Below are 20,565 nucleotides of genomic sequence, written 5' to 3' on the forward strand. Positions count from 1 at the left end.
TTAACCATCAACTGGTCATTGACTTTCCATTTTTTCACTGTACAAATGATAATGCAAATAATGAGGTGTGTGACTTTGTCATGCATACATGCTTTCGAATATTCCAGTTAAATAAACAGATGCCCCTTGGCATAGAGGATCCACTTGCTGTCACAGAAGCAATCTGTCTTCTGTGCTGATAGATGAATAAGGAAAGTTTTCCTACCCTGTGTTTGGAGAACTGAACTTCAAAGAATTAAGGATATAAAACCTAAATCTAATAATATTGTTTTTCTTCTTAATGGTATATTATCCCTGGTGGAATAAGCAATATTAAGAAAAGGAAAAGGCCACTTTGCACCTCTCATTGTGAAATTAATATGATTGTAAAGTTTCTTAAATTTAACAAACCTCTACTTGAGTTCTAGAGATGTCCAAAGGCTTGAAAAATTTTAAAAATAATAAGTAACAGAAACTCTTAGGGGAAAAAATGAAAAAGTGGCCCAAAAAGCAGAATGGCATTTTAGATTTGGAACTGGGTAGTGATCTGGTAAAGATAAGGAATAAAGAAACATGCATTGGAATAAAGAAACGGGCTAGTTTGAAGAAATCCTTTTGCATTAAGCTCATTTTAACAGAAAGTACTAATAGCACTTGATTTTTAAAAACTATGTGTAAAATTTATTTAACTCTCCAAATGATGGCAAATTCTTGGACCAAATTCTTTTGTTAAATTCAGTTTAAAAGACAAGTATATGCCCTCTTCCCAAGTTTATCACAGAGTAAAAATCACAGAGGCCTGTAGATACTTTTATATTTGAGGAATTCAATGACTATATTACTAAGAAATGGGTTTCAACAGTACTGGAAGTTCCTAAAAAATGTTACCTATCTTGTAAGTCAAATAGATCTTCACTCACACCACTTAAGATCACTGGTATGGTTTGGACATGTTCCCCAAAGTTTATGTACTGGGAACTTAATCCCCAGGGCAACAGTGTTAAGAGGGAAGACTTAATAGAAGGTGATTAGGTGATGGATAAATTAATGTGGTTACTGTGGGTTAGTATCATCTGAGTGAGTTTGTCATAACAGCCGGTTCATTGTCTCCTGCCCTCTCACCTTTGCCCTTCCTTCACGGAATTATAGGAAGAAGGCCCTGGCCACATGTGAGGGTCATGTTCTCGGACTTCATCACCATGACCCAATTAAATATCTATTCAGTATAAATTAATCATACTGTGGTATTTTGTTATTTCAGCACAAAGCAGAGGAAGGCAATTATACAAATGCAAATAACTGTGTTAAACTGAATTGGATTGTTACAACTAGTGACAATAAAATTGGTGTTTTTGCACTTCAGGGTAATACAACAAATTATGTGGATATCCAAATTCCTCTACTTTTATAAGCTGACTTAATTTTGAGTGGGTGATTAAATTTTTAGTGGCTACTTGCCAGCAAAACTGACAAGTTTTTGCTATTGACTTTATTAATACTAATTTAAAATGTAACTACACTTTAAGGGTGTGAAATAATATTAAACAGAAGGAATTTATGAAAAATTAGTTCATTAATAATTGTTAATACAAAGATTTTTAAATTAAATTTCAGGCATACAAAATGAACAAAGTTACCACACTACCTTCAAGTGGACAGGGTAAAGTCAACATAGAAAAGTCATTATCATATGCTTGATAAAATTTCTGTTGCAGTTTAAAAGTAAAATGCTAAGTTCTAACCAATATTGACATATAATGATATTTATTATTGCTATGTATGTAGATATGTTGCATGTGCTAAATTTAATAATATTTGCATGAGAAGGTTACTAAGAATATAGAGAAGATACAACTCTAACCCAGATGGCAGACATTGCTTGACCTTATACAAATCATATTCATTTTTTAGGAAATAAATTCTTTATTATAAAATTAAAAGCGTAAAACAAAATCCAAATATGACTCCAAATATTTAAAAATTAGGTGTACTAAAAACAATCAAACTTTGCTCAGTAATGTGCATGGACTCTCGTATCCTCTTTATTCTTGTTTTCAGTCCGCAAATAGTAAACCAGTTTTATGTAAAAGATAGCATGAAGTTATTCATTTCAGCTCATGATAATTTCTACTTCCAAATGTTCTGTAACACATTTCTACTTCAAAATACATATGCATATACATGCTTGGTCCTTCCATCCAATAATGTTGGAGAATTTGCAGCATGGCTCTATGAGTTAGGATTCATCCTCATTTTAAGTAGCATTAACAGTACTGTTACTATCCTTGTGGTTGGACCTCACAGTATTAAAAAGTAAACTAAGGCACCATAAAATTTTAAGGAATTTAATTCATGAATTGGGCAGCTCTAATGCAGAAGAGGTTCAGGACTCCACTGAAGGAAAGCCATGGCAGTGCTGGGCTTATACCTTACAGTCAACCAAGTAAAGCAAAGAGATTTGTGGCACTTCCCCACACACTCATATGTGTTGGTACTGTGTCTCTGTGTGTGTGCCAGATATGATTCATATCTTGTCTTGAGATTTCATCAAACTTCCCAGAATGTCATTTAAAACTTATTAATTATTTGTTTCTGGAATTATTCATTAATATTTTTAGACTACAGTAGATCACATGAAACTGAAACCACAGAAAAGCGAAACCATGGATAAAGGGGAGATTATTACAAAGGCATTTACAAAAATATCTCAAGTAAAATTTTGCTTATGTTTGCAAATCAAGCCACACTTAGGTCACTTATGAAACCTGACTGGTTTTGTCTATTTGGAGCTTCCTCAAGCCTTGTCTCCATTTTAGTTCACTTTAACAATGATTTTAGTGTTAAGATGCTGGCAGTCACTAAATACCTAGCACAATATTCCTCTATCTAACCTCCTTGTTAGCTCCACATTGTTTCTCATCTATTTCCTTCAGACATTTTGTAAGTCATTCTACTTTTACAGGAATTTGTTTGACATATTCTTTTGAGACTTATTTCTTAAAAACCTTTTTAACAAACTCATGATAATCTCTGCTTCCAAAAGTCCTGTGATCTATTTCCCTTTCAGAATACATATGCAAAGCCAGAGATGGGGGATGAAGAGGCATTCTAAAATAACAGGATAGGCAGTGAGCTTCCACAGGTCCTTGTCGCTTACCTGGGAAAAGACTCTTGGTAAACTCTCCTAAGAGAAATCCGAGCAGCCTTGCACTTTGCAATCTTCATAGTCAACTTTGAGTGAGGAAAGATGGGAATTGGGAATCCCTAGATGAATTCTTGAAGCAGGCTTAGCCTCATGAGTCACATGCTAATTTAACATATCAGGACTTGTGGAAAGGATTAAGGATATTACAATCAAAGCATAGGAAGGTGGATTTAGAGTAAATGTAGAAAGATCACAGAGAATTTTAGAATTTTCCCAAATTCACATTTCACATATTATTAACAGAAGTTTGGTGTCTTCTTTTCATAAACTGTTTCCAACTTTTTACTTTAATTCTACCAACAACTAGACAGTAAAATTATTATTATCCATCACCCCTTTAATAGATAAGAAAACTTAAACTGCAAGAAACTAACTTACCTTACCTAACTCCAACAAGAATAGAGGAAATGAAGTTTAGCTGGGATCATAACTCCTTCTTTCATGAGTTACTTCTAGTTCATGTCATGTCCCCAAACCTCAAAATTTAAAAAAGAGGAAGCAGAGGCACTTTTTATAAATCAACTGTGTATAACTGTAGCAAAATTCATATCCTGTGTAATCATAAATACTTCACTGCGAACAGGAGAGGAAGTCTCAAAGTTTGGAAAGCAGAGCAGTGAGATGTTCTGAAGGGAACAGACAGTGGGAGGTTCTGCCTGAGAGCTCCCCTGAGGTTTTCCAGCTGACCAGCCAGCCACAATACACAGACCTGGCCTGTAAGAACTGGTATGTACCTTCGTTTGGATCATAACTTCGGGGGAGATTATGTGCTTTTGAATTTTCATTCTGTCTCTGCTTCTGAACACCTGCATGAATTGGTGGGTCATTTTCTCTTTCTGGGCCTCAGTTTACTCACTTGACAAATAAGAAAATGGGGTATAACAGTTGTTAGATCTGAGGGAATGGTTTTCTATACTACTTGCATTTCTCAGCTCATACATAAGCGTATACTCTCAACAAATACTATGTGCAGAGCTGTTGACTTCCATGTAATGATGTCTCCAAAGTAGGGATTTTAGAACTGTCATCAAAAGTTGTAGTTCACTCCAAGTTTATCTCCACCTGGTGAACATGGAGGACAGAGCATTTTCCCTCTTGTATATTTGCTGATGATGGCATCAGTTGGAAGAGATCCTTGCAAAACATAAAAAATCCTGACAATATAGAATTCATCATAAAAATAGCAACATGTATCAAAATTTAAATACCATAGCTTTAAATTGTGAAAATCTACTTCCACATGCTATACTAAAAAAGTAATTGAATAGATGAACACCACAAAAGTGCAAAGGTGTTAGTTATACTATTGTTCATAGTTGTAAAATAAAACCCTCAGTAATTATGAGCATGTGACTAATTAAATGAATCTAAAAATTTTTATTCATTTGAATATACCATTTGAATTCTTTAAACTTGTGGTAAAATGTACTTTACATTATTTTAGCATTTTAACCACTTTTAAGTATACAATTCAATGGCATTAAGAAAATTCACAATTTTATGTAACCATCACAACTGTCCACTTCCAGAACTTTTTCATCTATCCAAAATCAAACTCTATACCTAACAATTCTTCTTCATTCCCCTCTCCTCCTAGTCACTGGCAACCACCATTCTACTTTCTATGAAAATGAGTACTCTGGGTGCCTCAAATAAGTAGAATCATATATGAGGCAGTAGTTATTTCATAGTAATTGTTCCTCAACAATTACTAAGGAACTTTTTGCTTTATTCAATCTTTATTTCTTTGTAATTGAAATGGTTGCTTTATGTCCTTTTAAACAAAATAAGCAATTAAAGAATAATAATGGGAAATAAATGTACATGATGTCAGACTGTCAGCTAGAGGGCATCAATAATGTCTCCTGGTCTAATGTAGGACTTAGAATTAAGCATGATATGTAGTCCTTAAGATGAGACCCAAAAAACACAGGAAGAAATCCAGGTCCAGGGAGGCAGGTTATTAAGATTAGTAAAAACAGATCAAGTTGACATATTTGAGCTGCTGAACAAGAGGAGTAAGGCAGAAACCAAGTTCCCACAATATGGAGGCAGTTCTGGAAAGAGAGATCTTCAACCCACTTCTCCAAGGTCATAGTGTCCCTAGGGGTGGAGGTGGAACTCGTAAGTGGCATCCAAGGCTTCAGGTGCAACCAGAGACTCAGGCATCAGACTCCCTTCCTGGTGCCCTTTCTCATTTCCTCTGCTAGAAGCAAGATTCTAGGTACAATTTCCAAGCTTTATATGCTATATACTGCATCCAGGAGATCCTGGAGTTATTCCTCAAACACCAAGACACTAGGTGAGATGTCAGGGAACAGAACTGTGGCATCTTCAGATGATCACATGCCCTTAACCAAATTATAGTTTTCAGGAGGCAGAATGCCATGCCAACAACAGCTGTGGGCAGCGTTCCATAAAGCCCTGCTTCCCGCACCACAGTGGCCAAGCCACACTGCTGAGCTGGTGGGAAGCAAATGGCTTGCTCCTTAGTCTACAGTAGAGCTACCTACCACTGTTAGGAAGAAAGTAAAGGGACGATTAGGAGAATCAATGTGTTATAAAAATATTACAAAATTTTGAGCCAAATAGACTCAGTCCAGGCACCTGTCAGTTATGCAAACACAGGCTAGTAAAAAGTATATTACCAATGTGTTAAACACATTCTACCTGCCAGGCTAAGTGCTTTTTGTGGTTATTTTATTTAACCAAAAACATTTGAAATTATTAATCCTGAGTTTCTAATATACAAAGTGAATTTAATAGCATCTAAGTAGACAGGACTTAGTGGCTCATGCCTTTAATGCAAGCTAGTCAGGAGACAGAGATTGGCAGGATGGCAGCTCAAGGCCAGCTCGCAAAAAGTTAGTGAGACCCCCATCTCAACCAACAAACTGAATGTTGTGGTACACATCTGCGATCTCAACTATGTGGGAGGCTGTAGGTAGGAGGGTCTGGTCTAAGACTGCCCAGTGCAAAAACACAAGACCCTATCTGAAAAATAACTAAAGCAGAAAAAGGACTGAGGGCATAGATTAAATGGTAGAGTGCCTGCCTATCAAGTGCAAGACCCTGAGTTCAAACCCCAGTACTGTCCAAAAGTAACATCTAAGTTGCAGTAGTATTATAATGATTACAGCCATAAAAAAAATCTAGTGCTTGGAAATCAGCACAAGTTAAATAAATGCTCATGCTGATAATTAGTAAGTCAATGTGAGCAAGGGAGAGCATCCTTGGTGGGATAGGCTCTGTTTATGCAAGAAAGGATGTGGAATAATATTTATCCAATGGTTTAGTGGAAAGAAATAAGGGAACTGAGCAGTGCAAGTGTAGCATACAGTGCAGACCTGGGAGACAGGGTGTGAAGATGTACTACAAGGAAAGCAGAGACATGGAGGGACACAGAAAGGAAGCTAGAAGAGGGGGAATTTAGGAGAGAGAGGGAAGTGGATATGCTCAGGGCTGCAAAGGAAGTTCTGTGTGAGTTATTCACCTCTCAATTGCAATTTTCTCCCAATAGCATGCTTCTTGGTCACCATGAATAATCTGTGCCAAGCATGCTGGCTTTCCAATGCTCCCTTGCCCCCACATTGGGTTTTGTTCCTAAAGGAACAGACTACCCTTTCTTACATTCCTACAAACTATGGTCCCTGAGAGGTGTATACCCCTAACTTACTAACTAACTGAGTTAACTGCCTTTTCCAGAGTCACCAGCATCATGCTCCTACAGCTCAGTACCAAGGGGACTTTTGAGACCTTCCCCCCAAAGGTCACTGATCTCCCTCCAAAAGAGAGAGCCGTATACACTTACCTAAAAGAAGATAAACTGAAGAATGGTCTACAAAAGGAAGCCACAGTTCTTGGGGTAAGTCCACCTCATTATAAGGGGAACCCTAAGGAAATACATTGTGAATGTCTCTAGACTACAGATGGGTCTGGGAAAATCTTTCACTTGTTTCTGGATGACTACAGACTAATCAAAACATGCAATAGCTTTATGACAAGAGTATACCATTTCTCAGGGCTTTCTATAAATCAGTTAAAACCACTAGTTCTTTTCAACCAGAACTCTACATAACTAACAAATTCATCTTTTTCACCTTTAGTAGAGATTTCTGTATGATTTTACTCAGTATGATTAAATTAGATCTTCTATTTTGAGCTTGTTTTTGTACATTTTAAGTTGAGACAATCTAGATTAATCTCACTATATATTCATTCCACATGACTAACTATAAGACACCCAAGTGTCCATCATATGTAGGACTTTACTCTCCATATGGTTCCAAATGCTCCCAGTAAAGACCCAATTCCTACTCATTCTCACCTTTGAAAATCTTCCTGACTGTGCCTTCTGGAATTCTGCATTAGTTAACAACATAATACTCTTTATTCCTCATTTTTTCTCAAAGGTTTCAATCTATTGTATAAACAGAATCTAGCTCTTGAGGGCACTGCTTCCTCAGCAACTCTCACTCAAGGTCATGGAAATAAAGTCTGCATCCACTTTGCTTCTCAGGACACTTTGAGATCACTCTTTGAGTTTATGTCTCCTTCCTAGAATCTCCCACTTTAGAAACTCATGTAATTCTAATAGGTAATTAATTCATTCCTATATGTCATTTGCTGTTTATCCATTAAGACTTTGGCTCTTAGATCACTATTATCTCCTCTAATAGAGTTTCTATCATAGATCATGACTATTTCAATATTCGTGTGGATGATCCTTTCAACTGTCAGTTCCCTGACCTCTTCTTCCCAAGTATCTTAATCATCCATTCTCAGATACACACTACTTGGGTCATTCTGTAAACCTACCATTTATAGATGTTTTGAGCATCTCTTACTGTAAGCATCTATCTCTGAACTTTCCAGACAGCTCCCTGTGAGTCTACATCAACTTTCTTTAACCTCATCAAGACTCATTGATAATATCCCTTTTTTCATAGAACATTGCCTCTTTATAGGCCCATTTCCTTCCTCATCCAGTCAAGGTGAACTCCTTCATCAGTCTTGCTCTCATCCTCCCATACCACACTCTATAGGCAAAGTAAAACATCACTTTAACTTTCTGTCCATTTGCCTACTCCATACCTGCATCCAGGCAGCTGACTTTGACTGACAACACACACACACACACACCACTTTAAATTTATGACCATAACCTCAAATAGACTGTTAATGCTGTCTAAAAAGTGCATTCTTTCTTTCAGTCATTCACTCTCCTACTACCCCAGAAAACTCTTTCATATCTTCTAACCTGTGAAGATTCTTCTTTACTCTTATTTTCTATTGATTACCTTACTTCCTATAACACCAAAAGAATTAAGGCAATCTGAATAAAATGTCAACAAGATGCCACATATCACCAGTTACTCACATTTGTGTCCACATTTATTCTATCTCCCCTTTCTATTACTAAGAATTAAATGTCTACCATCTATTTAATGATAATTCTCCCTTTGTTTACAAGATCCCATTTCTGATTACTTGTTCCAGTAATATTGCCCATTCTGTCTGCAAATTCTTAAACAATTCTATAAGCACAGTACCTTATTGCAATTTCTCCCATGGAAAACCAATACTTTTAATGAAAGTATTTTCATGAATCCTTCAGCTAATGCCCCATTTCACTATTTGTCTTTCTACCAACATTCATCTGAAAAAATAGAAAGTCTATGTTTTCTTTCTCTCAAATAATATTCTTTCTTGAATCATATCCAGTAACATTTGTTCTCTTTGTTGCACATTATAAAATTAATGTCCAAGTCTCCATTGTTAACTTTCTTGAATAGAAAATTTTTTTCAGTTGACCTCTCTCTCCTACTTAAAATACTTTATTCACCTGGATTCCAGGATATCACTCTTCTGGTTTTCTTCCTTGGATATTTCTTCTATTCCTCCTTTACTTATTTTCTGTTTATTTCTCTGATCCTAAACTTGAAGTACTCCAGAGCCCAGTCTTTGAGTCTATTCCCTTTCTATATCTGATCTACTGGCAATTTCATACATTAGTATAGCTTTAAATATTATCTTCAGTTATGACTTGGAAAAACTATATTTAAATATGGTTGCATGAATATCATCTCAGACTCAAGACTCAGATGTTCAACAATCTATGAACATCTTCAGTGGATGTCTACTAGACACCTCTCCATTAACCTGTCTTGTGGAACAGTGATATTTCTCCCCAAACCCACTCATCATGTAATAATCCTGACTTCAGATCAATGTTAACGCCATCATTTCAGTCTCTCTAGCCAACGCCTTTTATGGCAACCTTTATTCCTCTTTTTTACACCAGAAAATAAGTTTCATCTCCATAGCACACCTAGAACCTGACTACTTCTCACTACTTTTACCATTGACATCCCCTTTCAAGTCAGTATCGTCTCGCCTGTGAATTGTTGTTATACTCTCCTTGTTGATCTACCTGACCTGTTCCTTTAAAATCGATCCTAAATACAGTAGATGTAAAAATATGTTATGTCCTATAATATTTGTGCTGAAAACTACCCAAAGGCTTCCTTTTGGGCTTGGAATGAAAAGCGAAGTTAGTAAAAGGCCAAAAAATAGCTGGGTGTGGTGGTGCACACCTGTAATCATAGCTATTCAAGAGACTCAAGGAGGATCATGAGTTCAAGCCAGCCTGGACAAAGTTAGTAAAACCCTATTTGAAAAACAAACTAAGAGCAAAAGGACTGGGAATATGGCTCAAGTGGTACAGTGCTCGCCTAACAAGTGTGACAACCTGAGTTCAATCCCCAGTACTTCCAAAACAAAAAAACAAAAGATTACCTTACGAAACCCTACAATTTTCACCATGCCTTTAGTACTTCTCTAGCCTCATATCTTTGCTCTTAATTCCATTCTATTCTCCATGGAACTCATATTTAAAGGACAACGTACATATAGGATATAAGCTCTTTAAGTTTTCATTTGCTTCACTCTCTGGTTCTTAGGGCACAAAAGATATTCAATAAGTACTCATTGTATGAATGGCTGACTGCACTTAACTTTAGGTTATTTCACTTGCAATAGAGATTAAGCATTGAATTAAAGTGTGAAATCTTACTCAAACTAACAAGGCTAAAATCCCGGTTATTCCTGTTGATGTTTGTACAGGTGTGTACAAATTCCTTTAACTTCTCTGCAAAAAAGATATGATCAATAGTGCCTTGAATTTAGAAATTATTCAACAAATATAAATCATTATGATTGGTACTGTGAAAATAATAATTACTATTAAAATAAAAGGATGAATAAAGCAAGATTAATGAGAGCATTAGAAACTTGCTGCTCAGTTTTATTCCAATTGAAATTGCATCCTTCATTAGCACTCCCTTGATAAGTTTGCTCTCTATCTTCACTTAACTGGCCTATTATCCAGACAACATTTATCCAACTACTTTTCAGAGAAAAATTTGTTTTGTCAAATTTATTTTTCAAAATTAGAATGTGCATATGGTCACTTCCTGATTTGCTAACTTAATAACACAGAAAATAGAGATGAGTTATACATTTCTTCCTTTTGCAACCCGCTTATTGGCTCCTTGTAACTTTTTGCCTTATTAATATGAAAAATCATAGCAAATTTTGTACTCTTTTTTATTTTATTTTATTGTGCTGGATAGGGGTACATTGTGGCATTTCCAAAGGTTACAATATGTCAAATATACCATTCTTGAATTCACCCCCTGCACCATTCTTCTTTAACTCCCCTCTCCCTATTTGAGAAATGGCTTCAACAGGTATCGTTTTTCGGTTTACATTTATGTGTACACAATACAAACAAGATATAAGCTCTTCAAATTATCATTTGCTTCACTATTTATAACCCACAGGGTATATTCAGCTAGTACATTTCCTCTACTTAAAATGTGTTCTAGATTTTCCCCTTTTGTCTGTTGTAGACTATCCAAATCCTGTGTTGCTTGATGAGTTCAAGTTTGGGGGCCATTTTGGTTTCAACTTCCTACTCCTCCCACTTCGACCCAGAATTTTTTACCACTCTGATGACTGGATACCCATTTGTAGGAGCCCTGTGTGTAAGTAGTACAGGATATCTAAGAGGGGACATGCTTTATAAATGCTAACAGGGTACTTAGTCATGGAGTGACCCAATCTCCTACAGGAAGGGAGACAGTAGAATGGCAAGACCTCAGTTTCCTCTGTTTTCATCTTATATCATGTCTCTCACTTTGAAGAAGACCAGCAGAGCAGTTGAATCTATCCTTCTGAGCAGGTATCCTGAGAGGTGACCATCTGGGAAAGGAGGCAAGAGAAGAATTCAATGTCTTACCTGGCCTTACAGCATCCTGCTGGAAAAGTAGAAGTTTTCATTTCCTTTCCTAGGGCTTCAAGAGGCCATTGTATTCCCTCAGTTTAAAGAATAATTCACTTGTCAGGTAGAGAATGACAAGGCCAATTTTAAATAATGAAAGGAGACTGATAGTGGATGTCATAGGTTCACAGTCAGTTACCTTAGCCAGGATAAGACTCATGGAAAACAGAGGCATTCTTGTTGTGTTTAGAGATAATCCTGAAAAATGTTGAAAGCTCTTTTTGCTGCCTGTCATCTAATAGCTCATGAACAAGGGCCCAAGGGATCTTTTATCGGAATAATTAGAGCATAACCAACTAGGATCTTTTCTGTTTATTATCCTGTACAAAGAAGAAAAAGGCACACATTGTAGGCAGGTGGATTACATTAAGGGAGCACTTCTGCATGAATGTAGTACCTCTGTGGGCACAAACTATGCAGTCATGCAAGAAGGCCCTGCTCTTGCTCCTAAAGCATAATTTGTCCTTGACTTCTCTACCTCACCAGTGGTCATAGCCTCCACATTTCCTTAGAGGAGCTTGAGCAGTCTGTGACTACTCAATATCCAAGACACAAACTTAACCAATGTTTTAGCTTTCTGAATGTCCTCCCTGTAGTAGCTAGATCCTTAACTCCATTGGGATTAAATACTGGATCCTGGGGTTTATAATGAAAATTTCACATCTGATCCTGTCCTCCAAATTCCCTCAACTCCAAGTCTTACTGAGGCTACCTATACTAACAGCTTTATGTCCATACTTACCTGAACCTTGCCACATCAGACGCTCCTTCCTAAGTGCTTCTGTTGGCTACTCGCATCTCTCCTTCAAGTCTCTGATCTGCCTCAATCTCTTCTCTTTCAATCTGTAGGTACATAATGTTTTCTGTTCTCCAGCCCTCTTCAGCTCCTAGTGCTTTCACTAAAATAAAGTTAACCCTTTTGAGCATCTACCTATTCTTTAAAATCAATGAAAGCACCCTGAAAAAGATATTGGGCCTTCCTATCGATATGGACCCACACTGTTACTGCAGCATTATCTCCCTAGAAGTTTTCCAATATTGTTTTCTTTATTGAGTGACTAGAAGTAACATAATGGTCACATATTTCAAGACAACTGAATTAATCATTTTTCTCTTTTCTGAGCAGTTTGCTGTTAGCGGATTACTGTCAATTATCTCTGGAAAAATATCAGCCAAGCCCTTTGTAAGTATGAAGGCCATCAAGTTACAGCTGGTTGGAACTGAATGAACCTCAGAATTAATTCTTCTAATTAATTCCATTTTGTCATTTTGGGAAATGAAACTCAGAACAAGTTAAGGAGCTCTGGTTGGCCCATTGGCAGAACCAAAAGTAGAGTCCAAGTTGTCCTTTGTGTATTTGAGGGAAGCCACTTCTGAGATCAGCTTGTTTGATTTCCACATTTTATAAATGAGAAAACTGAAGCCCAGATTAGGAAGAAACTTGTTCAAGCACAGACACGAATACTAACAGAGCTATGCAGGAGTTTACATTCCCCAATTCTAACTCCTGAACTTTGATTCCAACCCAATGCTGTGAACTCTTCAAAGTTCTACTCCTGGGTTTAGACTGCACATGACAGTCTCCTACACCACCCATATGTTTTCATCCATGGCTAACCAGACCCTGTGTCTTCTAGAGTCAGGGTGTGACTTTGTCTTAAGTTACCTTTGTGGTTGAGTGGCAATAGTAACAAAGGTTACTATTGGCAGAAGCAAAGGCTTTGGCTGCTTCCTCCTATGTCTCCAAGGTTTGTGAGGGAAATAGTTACTGACTGATCACTGTTTTGTTTGTGAATGGGTAGAGAGAGGACCACAGGGACTAAGCCCACAGACCTCTGCCTCTTTCGCTTAAACTGAGGGAAGTTTAAGGTGTGTGCTTATTATATTAAACAACCATTGCTTATTAACTAGAGGTAAACTGCATGTCATTTGAAAGTTTATGTTATATTAAATAGGCCCAAGCATACTCAAGTGTATGTAACTTTCTGGTTTGCTTCCACCTATTCTTTAAAGCTGTTCTTCTATGTAAGGCAATCTTACACACTGGGCTCTCCAGAGGGGACCAAAGGCAATATTCTAGGAGCTCTTGAAGCAATGTAATGATTCTAAGGCTGTTGGGGAAGTCAAGAGAGATATTGGCAGTGGCCTGAGCACTGTCTCTGTGTTCAGTGTTACAGAGAGTCAATAGAAAGAAGCCAGAACCCCTCTCCTCAAGGGGAATAACTCATATATTCTTTCATTTGACAAGCATTTACTAATTATATTATATGATAAATTACATAGTTGAGAGGAATACAAAGATGAATAAGATACAACTTATGTCCAATTGGAGTATACAAATTAGAGGAGAAAACAAATCCAAGAAAGTGCCATACCAGCACAACAGACAGAGGGAAAATAGTATAGTGTATTGATTCTGTGGTGGCAGACGAATGCGAAATTTCTCTTGCAGGCCATGAGCAGTCTTACTTCAAGTGCAGTGAGTTCTGCTGTTGCTGGAGCAGGCTTCTTCTTCCTTGCTTGCACTCTGGTAGCCCTGGGGACTACTCCTCGAAACTGTAGTTCAGAAAAGGAGGATCTATCTTCCTTGCCTTATTTGGAGTACTACTATTCAATATATGAAGACAAGGACTGTCTCCGGGCTGGTGTCAGTATAACAGTAAGTAGTTTCAGACTAAATATCCTGTCATGTGAAATCTCATTGTCTCCTGTTCACATAATTTCTGCTTTTTCAGCAGTCTCTTGTCCTATTGGTCTGATGTCTAAAGCAAATAGAAAAAAACATAATTGAAAGAGGCCTGTTAGCAGACTGTGTGATGTGGGGGATGAATTGTAAACAGCCAAAAAAGGGAAATCAAGAAAGGACAATGGAGTATCTGCCCCTTTGGTGGACTTCCTTAAGTAACAAGTACTCCAGCCTTAATAGTTTAACTCTCAAAGTGCCCCCTTTGTTGAGCAAGTAATATTTTTTTCAACATAGGCAGAAATAATTTTCTTTATTGGAATTACATTTGAATTTGAGATTATCTCTCTTAGGTCTCTTTTCTGGGTTTCAAGCACTTACCTCTTAAAGATACGTATCTTCTAATCATTGGTGAATTTAAGACTACAAGAAGTAGGCTAAGGATATAACTCAGTGATACAGCAGTTCGCTACCATGTATGGGTTTGATCACTAGTACCACGTTAAAAAAAAAAAGACTAAGAAAAGTCACACAGTGTTTATTTTCTTCATGTGTATGCCTCTGTATGATACGTTATTAGGAACAAAATTTGAACCTTAAACCCAAATACACAATCACTATATTTTAACCCAGCAGGACTGGCAAAGAGGGAGATGGGAGCCAGCTTACCAATATTATATAAACTTGTGGTCCCTTAAGGGTAGAGATTGCTTACCTTATAAATTCTAGTAAGAGCAAAGGGAGACCAAGCCAGTATCTTTATTCACTTGCATTCATCTGTCTCACAAAACTCAGAGAATTTTTGCACTCACAGCTTCCTGTGAGTCTTTCCATGCAACCAGCAAATGTTCAAAGCAATTACTTTGATTCAGGAGCTTGAGTAAACGAAAGAGCACAGAGACCCATCTGGTTAGAAATCAGCACAAGAAACTCAAGGAGCTAATATAAACATGATGCAGGATAGATAACAGGTGAAACAATGAGAGTGGGGAGGCATAATGTGGGATACTGGAAGGTTATTTTAATGAGAACTAATCTCATTATATCAAGACACTAAGACAACCACAGCCAAAAAGATCTTCCTGCAATAACAATGAAGTTGCAACATGGCAGACTGACCCCACCCCAAAGGGTCACTCCTTAACAAAGCAATAACATGGACAAATGTAACAAATTTTAAAACATTAATATGTATCCAAGATGGGAAGAAGAAAGGGAGGGTGGAAGAAAGGAAGAAATCAAGAAAGAAAGATGGGCCTGGCATGGTGGCCATGTCAGTAATCCCAGCACTAGGGAGGCCAAGGAAGGAGGATCACAAGTTTTAAGGTCATCTTGGTCAACACAGTGAGACTGTCTCAATAATAAAATAGGAAAAAATGTCCTAGGTTCCAGAACCCAAAAAGAATTTTAAAGCAAATACGTTAAATTAGAGCAGAAACTAGAAAACCAGTGAAGTCAGCACAAGAATATTGGTGTTAGAGGCCTAGTGACCAATTTCATAATTACACATGAAATAGGGGAACTTAAAACAAAGGAATTGTTTCAGTCAGACTTTTTGTCACTATGACAAATACCTGACACACACGACAAAAGAGAGGAAAGATTTATTTTGCCTCATGGTTTCAGAGGTTTTATTCCTTGGCATTTTGGCTCCATCACTTTGGACCTGGGGTGAAGCAGAACATCAAAGCAAAAGGATGTAGAGGAACTAGAGAAAAGGTTAGATCAAGAAGAATTAACCTAGAAGGTAACATCAAGCACAGGAAATCAATGAGAGCCAACTCCCTGTATAGCTATATTTATCTCAGATAGCAAAAACCCTTGTTCCTTCCTATTATTCCTTATACTCTCTCTTCAACAAAATTAGCGATAAGGGCAAAATAGTTTCTGCCGGGTATTGAGGGGGTGGGGGGGAGAGGGAGGGGGTGAGGGTGGTAAGGAGGGGGAAGGGGGAGAAATGACCCAAACATTGTATGCACATATGAATAAAAAAATAAAAATAAAAATAAAAAGGATGTGGAGGAGGCAGCAATTCATCTTATGGCAGCCAGGAAGCAAACAGATGGGAAATAGGATAGAGCAAGAGAGAAGACATATCTTTCTAGTGACCCACATATCCCAACCCAGCCCCACCTTTTATAGTTCCACCACCTCCCAACAGTCTGTTCAAAGTTTGAACACATCCAGCGGATTAACTCACAGATGAAGATTCAATCTCTTCCTACCTCTAAACACTGCTTGCATCAATCAGGTCTTCAGTGCATGAGATTTTTAGGGGAACACCTCATATCCAAATCACAATAGGAATTGAGTTGAAGACTGCTTCTGGATCTGAGAAACGCTGAAAGTCCTGGCAGAATCTAACCTAAAGCTTCCACCCAGGGAGATGTCAATGAACCCAGCCAATAAGACTCTTACCCATCACAGAATTCTACCTCCACCTCGATGTAACTACTTAAATTATCTAACAATAACAATATTATGAAAAATATATATGAAAATAGCAGCAGATGGAGCAAAGATGCAAGTCAGTACCCTAAGAACTGGAGAGAATGTAATAATTTGAATATGGTGATAATAAAATATGTTAAATGATTAAAATTATATTTAAATGATCATTTCAAATGGTTTTAAAATACATTGAAAAATTTTAAATGATACATTTTAAAGGACTTAAAATTTATTTTAAATAAAACACAACTAAAATTAAAATGAAAGAACAGAACAATAAGAAAAAAGGACACATGAATTTGGGAAAGAAGTAAATAGCATGATCACAAATGAACATTATGGTCTTTGAAGTTAATAACTGAGCAGATTAGTTTAGATTCCATATACATCTAACCAAGTTCTTGTAGGAGAGTATGGGAGAGATGGGGTATGCAAAATAGAAATAACAAGAATTTTTTAGAATTAAAGAAAGGCATGAGATTTCAGATATAAGGAATGCACTGAGACCATGGCAGGATAAACAAAATCAAATCCACACCTAGAAATATTGTATGAATAAAAAACATCAAAGACAAATAGAAAAAATGAAAGCAACCAGAAATAAATGGCAGATTACACTTATCTGTTGTTATGTGAAATACCAAGGTTCTGAGATGAAACAGTCCCTACTTATTTCCCTTCCCTGTTAAGAAACCTGAAAGAAGAAACAGGTAAGAGGATTAAACAATTTTCTCTCTCACTTGTCATTTCCACTGGGAAGACTTCATCCCCAAGTCTCCTCTCAGTCAGGTACAAGGGTTAGTACCAGGTACCAACCATTTATATCTCAATTTGCAGGGCATTCTAGTGGTGATGCTTGTCTTCACAGTGCTGGAGATTTTGCTAGCTGTATATTCTTTTATCTTTTGGTGGGAACAGGTCTACTCCAACAGCCCTAAGGTGAGTATGCTGACATCTCACATGACATCTGATGTGTCCTAAGTCTGAACTATGATGATCCAGGCCCAAAATGTAGAACAAAGAAGAGTCAATAATTGGTCTTGAGATACATGTTAACATGTGACTTTTTAGATTGAAAAATGAGTTCAATGAGTAGGCTTCTACACAAGGATCCTCTGGTCTGGGAGCAGCTGGTGCTTATGAGGCAGTAGATCAGTTAGAGAATTGCAAGATATGAAGCTAGTTGCTTTTAGAAGTCACCTGACCCTACTCCTCATGAAATAACTAAAGCTTGGATGAATGACATGGAGAATGAACAACACAGACTAATGAGCTGAGAATGAGAACTTGTAGACCCTTGTTCTTATGGTGAACACAGCCAACTGCCTCCTAGAGTCTCCATACCAAATTCCCTTGCTAATGTGATTTTATAAGGATTTCTCTGTTCTGTATATGCTTTCCTGTGCTTTTCCTTACTTGTTCTTAGCTTTCAAAATAATTTTAAAATGTTCTTACTTCTCTTAAAATCTACAGCAAAAAAAGAAAAACTGTATAGGGTTTGTATGAATTAGGATTTAGCTAGATCCCATTAGAAAATAAAAAAATGATTACCAGGCTGGAGAATGGCATTTGCTTAAACTCATATTGCTATAATTATATATTATGGTAAAGTTGGAAGAGCTACTACTACACAGTATTTGGGAGAATATATTACAATTATTTAGAAAAAATCTCCCCCAAACCAAAGTTTAAAAGCTACTTTGCTAGTCACTTTTTCTTTGGTGTGACAAAATTCCTGCAAAAAGTCAACTAAAAGGAGAAAAGATTTATTTGGCTCATGGTTTCAGAGGTTTCAGTCCACATCTGGCTCTCTCTATTGCTTTCAGTCCTGTGTCAAGGCAGAAATATTATGGTGAAGGGCACAGCAGAGGAAAACTTCTCATCTCATAACACCCAAGGAGGACAGAGAGACCAAGGGAACAGAGACAAAATACACCCTTCAAAGGCACAGCCCCAGTGACCTAGTTCCTCCAACAGCCTCCCCTCCTGTTAGCCCATTCAGCTTTTAACTCTATCAACCCATTGATGAGGTTAGGTCCTCATTGTCCAATCACCTCTCAATGGTGCCACCAGCTGGGGACCAAGCTTTTAACACCTGAGCCTTTTTTCGGGGGGACACTTCATATCCAAACCATGCTAGCTACTAACAAATTTTATCATTTCTAGAGTGCGTTTTTCTTGCACCAGTCACAAGATCATGCCCAACATGTCAAAAAGAGTTCTCCAAAGTCATGGATATGAGCTATTGTTGGCACCAGTGGAAAAAGAAGAAGCCCCAATTCTCATGGCAAAGTGTAATTAGACTTTCCTAAAATTTATGCCATTTTAGACACTGAAATAAAGTTTTGGAAAGTTTCATTTTGTATTTTCAGTATGAGTAATTTTACCTCCCTTGAAAATAATTTCTCCAAACCCCACATCAGTAAAAGTTTGTTAGCCAGGGTTCAAAGTGCCCATAAATTTCTCCATGAAACTGAGCAGAAAGTGTTTTATGTATCTCTGTATTAGAAGAGAAATAACACACTCTTATGCTAATTATGTGGTTATGCAGGACTTATTTCTGTATTGTATTATTTTCACACTTGCACTGCTTAAACATCAGCTATTAGGGATTGCATGGGCAATTTTAAATCCTTTGAAAATATGACTCATTTCTGACTTATTTGATGACTTTAGGCTTAAATGTTTAGATGTGAAGAACATAATTAATCATATATGCTCCCTCATCTGAGTTCTAGACCAAATAAGAAATTAGTCATATAGAAATATCAACTTTATTACTGTATTGGAGAAACTAGCATAAACTGCCAAATAAAAGAGTCCCTGATATTGCTCCCTGCCTCCAAATGCCTGTAAACATAATAGACAAAAGCTAGTATATTCAGACAATAGAGTATTATACAGAAACACAGAAGGGCAAAGCACAATTGCATGCAGCCATATAGATCAGTCTCAGGAACATAATTTTGAGAGAAACTCCATGGAGAAAGGAATAAATGCTGCATAATTCTACATATACAAAATTCAAATGCAGGTAAAACTAATGTATGGTGTCAGAATCAGGGCAGTGGTTAATTCTGGGGGTAACCATTGGAAGGGGAGTGCATGAGAGCCTCTGTGTTCCTGGAAATATTCTTTTTCTTGATCCAGGTGTTGTACATTTATGATTTGTATTTTCTTGTTTCTGTGTTACAATCGAATAAAAACATTTTGAAAAAATGCAACTTTTGACCTCTTGTTCACTCCTTCTTCATAGTCAAATCCCTTTTTTAAAAAGTCATCTCCTGGGGGATTCCAAGATGGTGGCTAGAGGGAGGAAGCAGAAAGCGAGCCTCCTATAGTGAAATCTTGGAGAGACGCTGAAGACACACTTTGCAGGCATAATCACTGAGAAGAGGCATAACTTTGACCCCTCCACACCTCCAGCCAGCACAGAGAATCTCCACTTCACATTAAACAGAGAAACAAGGGGGGCCCCCAGGCCGCCAGTCGCCTGCGGCCAGATGGCTTGGGAAGACATGGACCAGGTGAGCTTTGTGGTACTGCGGTACTCCCACAGACAAGCCTGGGCCAGAGCAGCATAGCCCCCTGAACGGACTGACCTCCACCTGGGGAAAAAAGAGAAACTGAGTAATAAGCAATAAGAACAAATAAGACACGCAGGAAAGAGGGTGGGGCGCCCTGAGCGTATTGTTTTAGTTTCTGCTTATCATGGAAGACTTTTATTGCTCCATCTATTTTGAATGATAGTTTTGTTGGGTAGGGTATCCTGGGGTTGAAGTTATTTTCATTCAGTGCCCATGCTCTTCTTGCTTTTAATATTTCTGTTGAGAAGTCTGCTGTGATTTTGATGGGTTTACCTTTGTATGTTACTTGTTTTTTCTCTCTTACATCCTTCAATAT

At 37.4% G+C, this 20,565-nt stretch overlaps 1 protein-coding gene across 2 annotated transcripts; it reads left to right on the top strand.

Annotated features, from left to right (window-relative positions):
• The first annotated feature begins 3,725 nt into the window (after positions 1-3,725).
• Positions 3,726-19,852, top strand: Ms4a7 (membrane spanning 4-domains A7). 2 transcript variants are annotated; one of them, XM_020154757.2, is made up of 7 exons: positions 3,727-3,910; positions 6,890-7,049; positions 11,098-11,232; positions 12,655-12,711; positions 13,981-14,187; positions 17,500-17,601; positions 18,829-19,852. In XM_020154757.2, the coding sequence occupies exons 2-7, from the start codon at positions 6,903-6,905 to the stop codon at positions 18,901-18,903; spliced, it is 723 nt and encodes a 240-aa protein (XP_020010346.1). In that variant the 5' UTR covers positions 3,727-3,910; positions 6,890-6,902; the 3' UTR covers positions 18,904-19,852. The 2 variants fall into 2 exon arrangements, with proteins under 2 accessions (XP_073902559.1, XP_020010346.1); XM_074046458.1 differs by lacking the exon at positions 11,098-11,232 and having other exon boundaries at positions 3,726-3,910.
• Positions 19,853-20,565: the final 713 nt, after the last annotated feature.

Source organism: Castor canadensis, chromosome 1 (assembly GCF_047511655.1).
Source record: "Castor canadensis chromosome 1, mCasCan1.hap1v2, whole genome shotgun sequence".
Taxonomy (NCBI): Eukaryota; Metazoa; Chordata; class Mammalia; order Rodentia; family Castoridae; genus Castor; species Castor canadensis.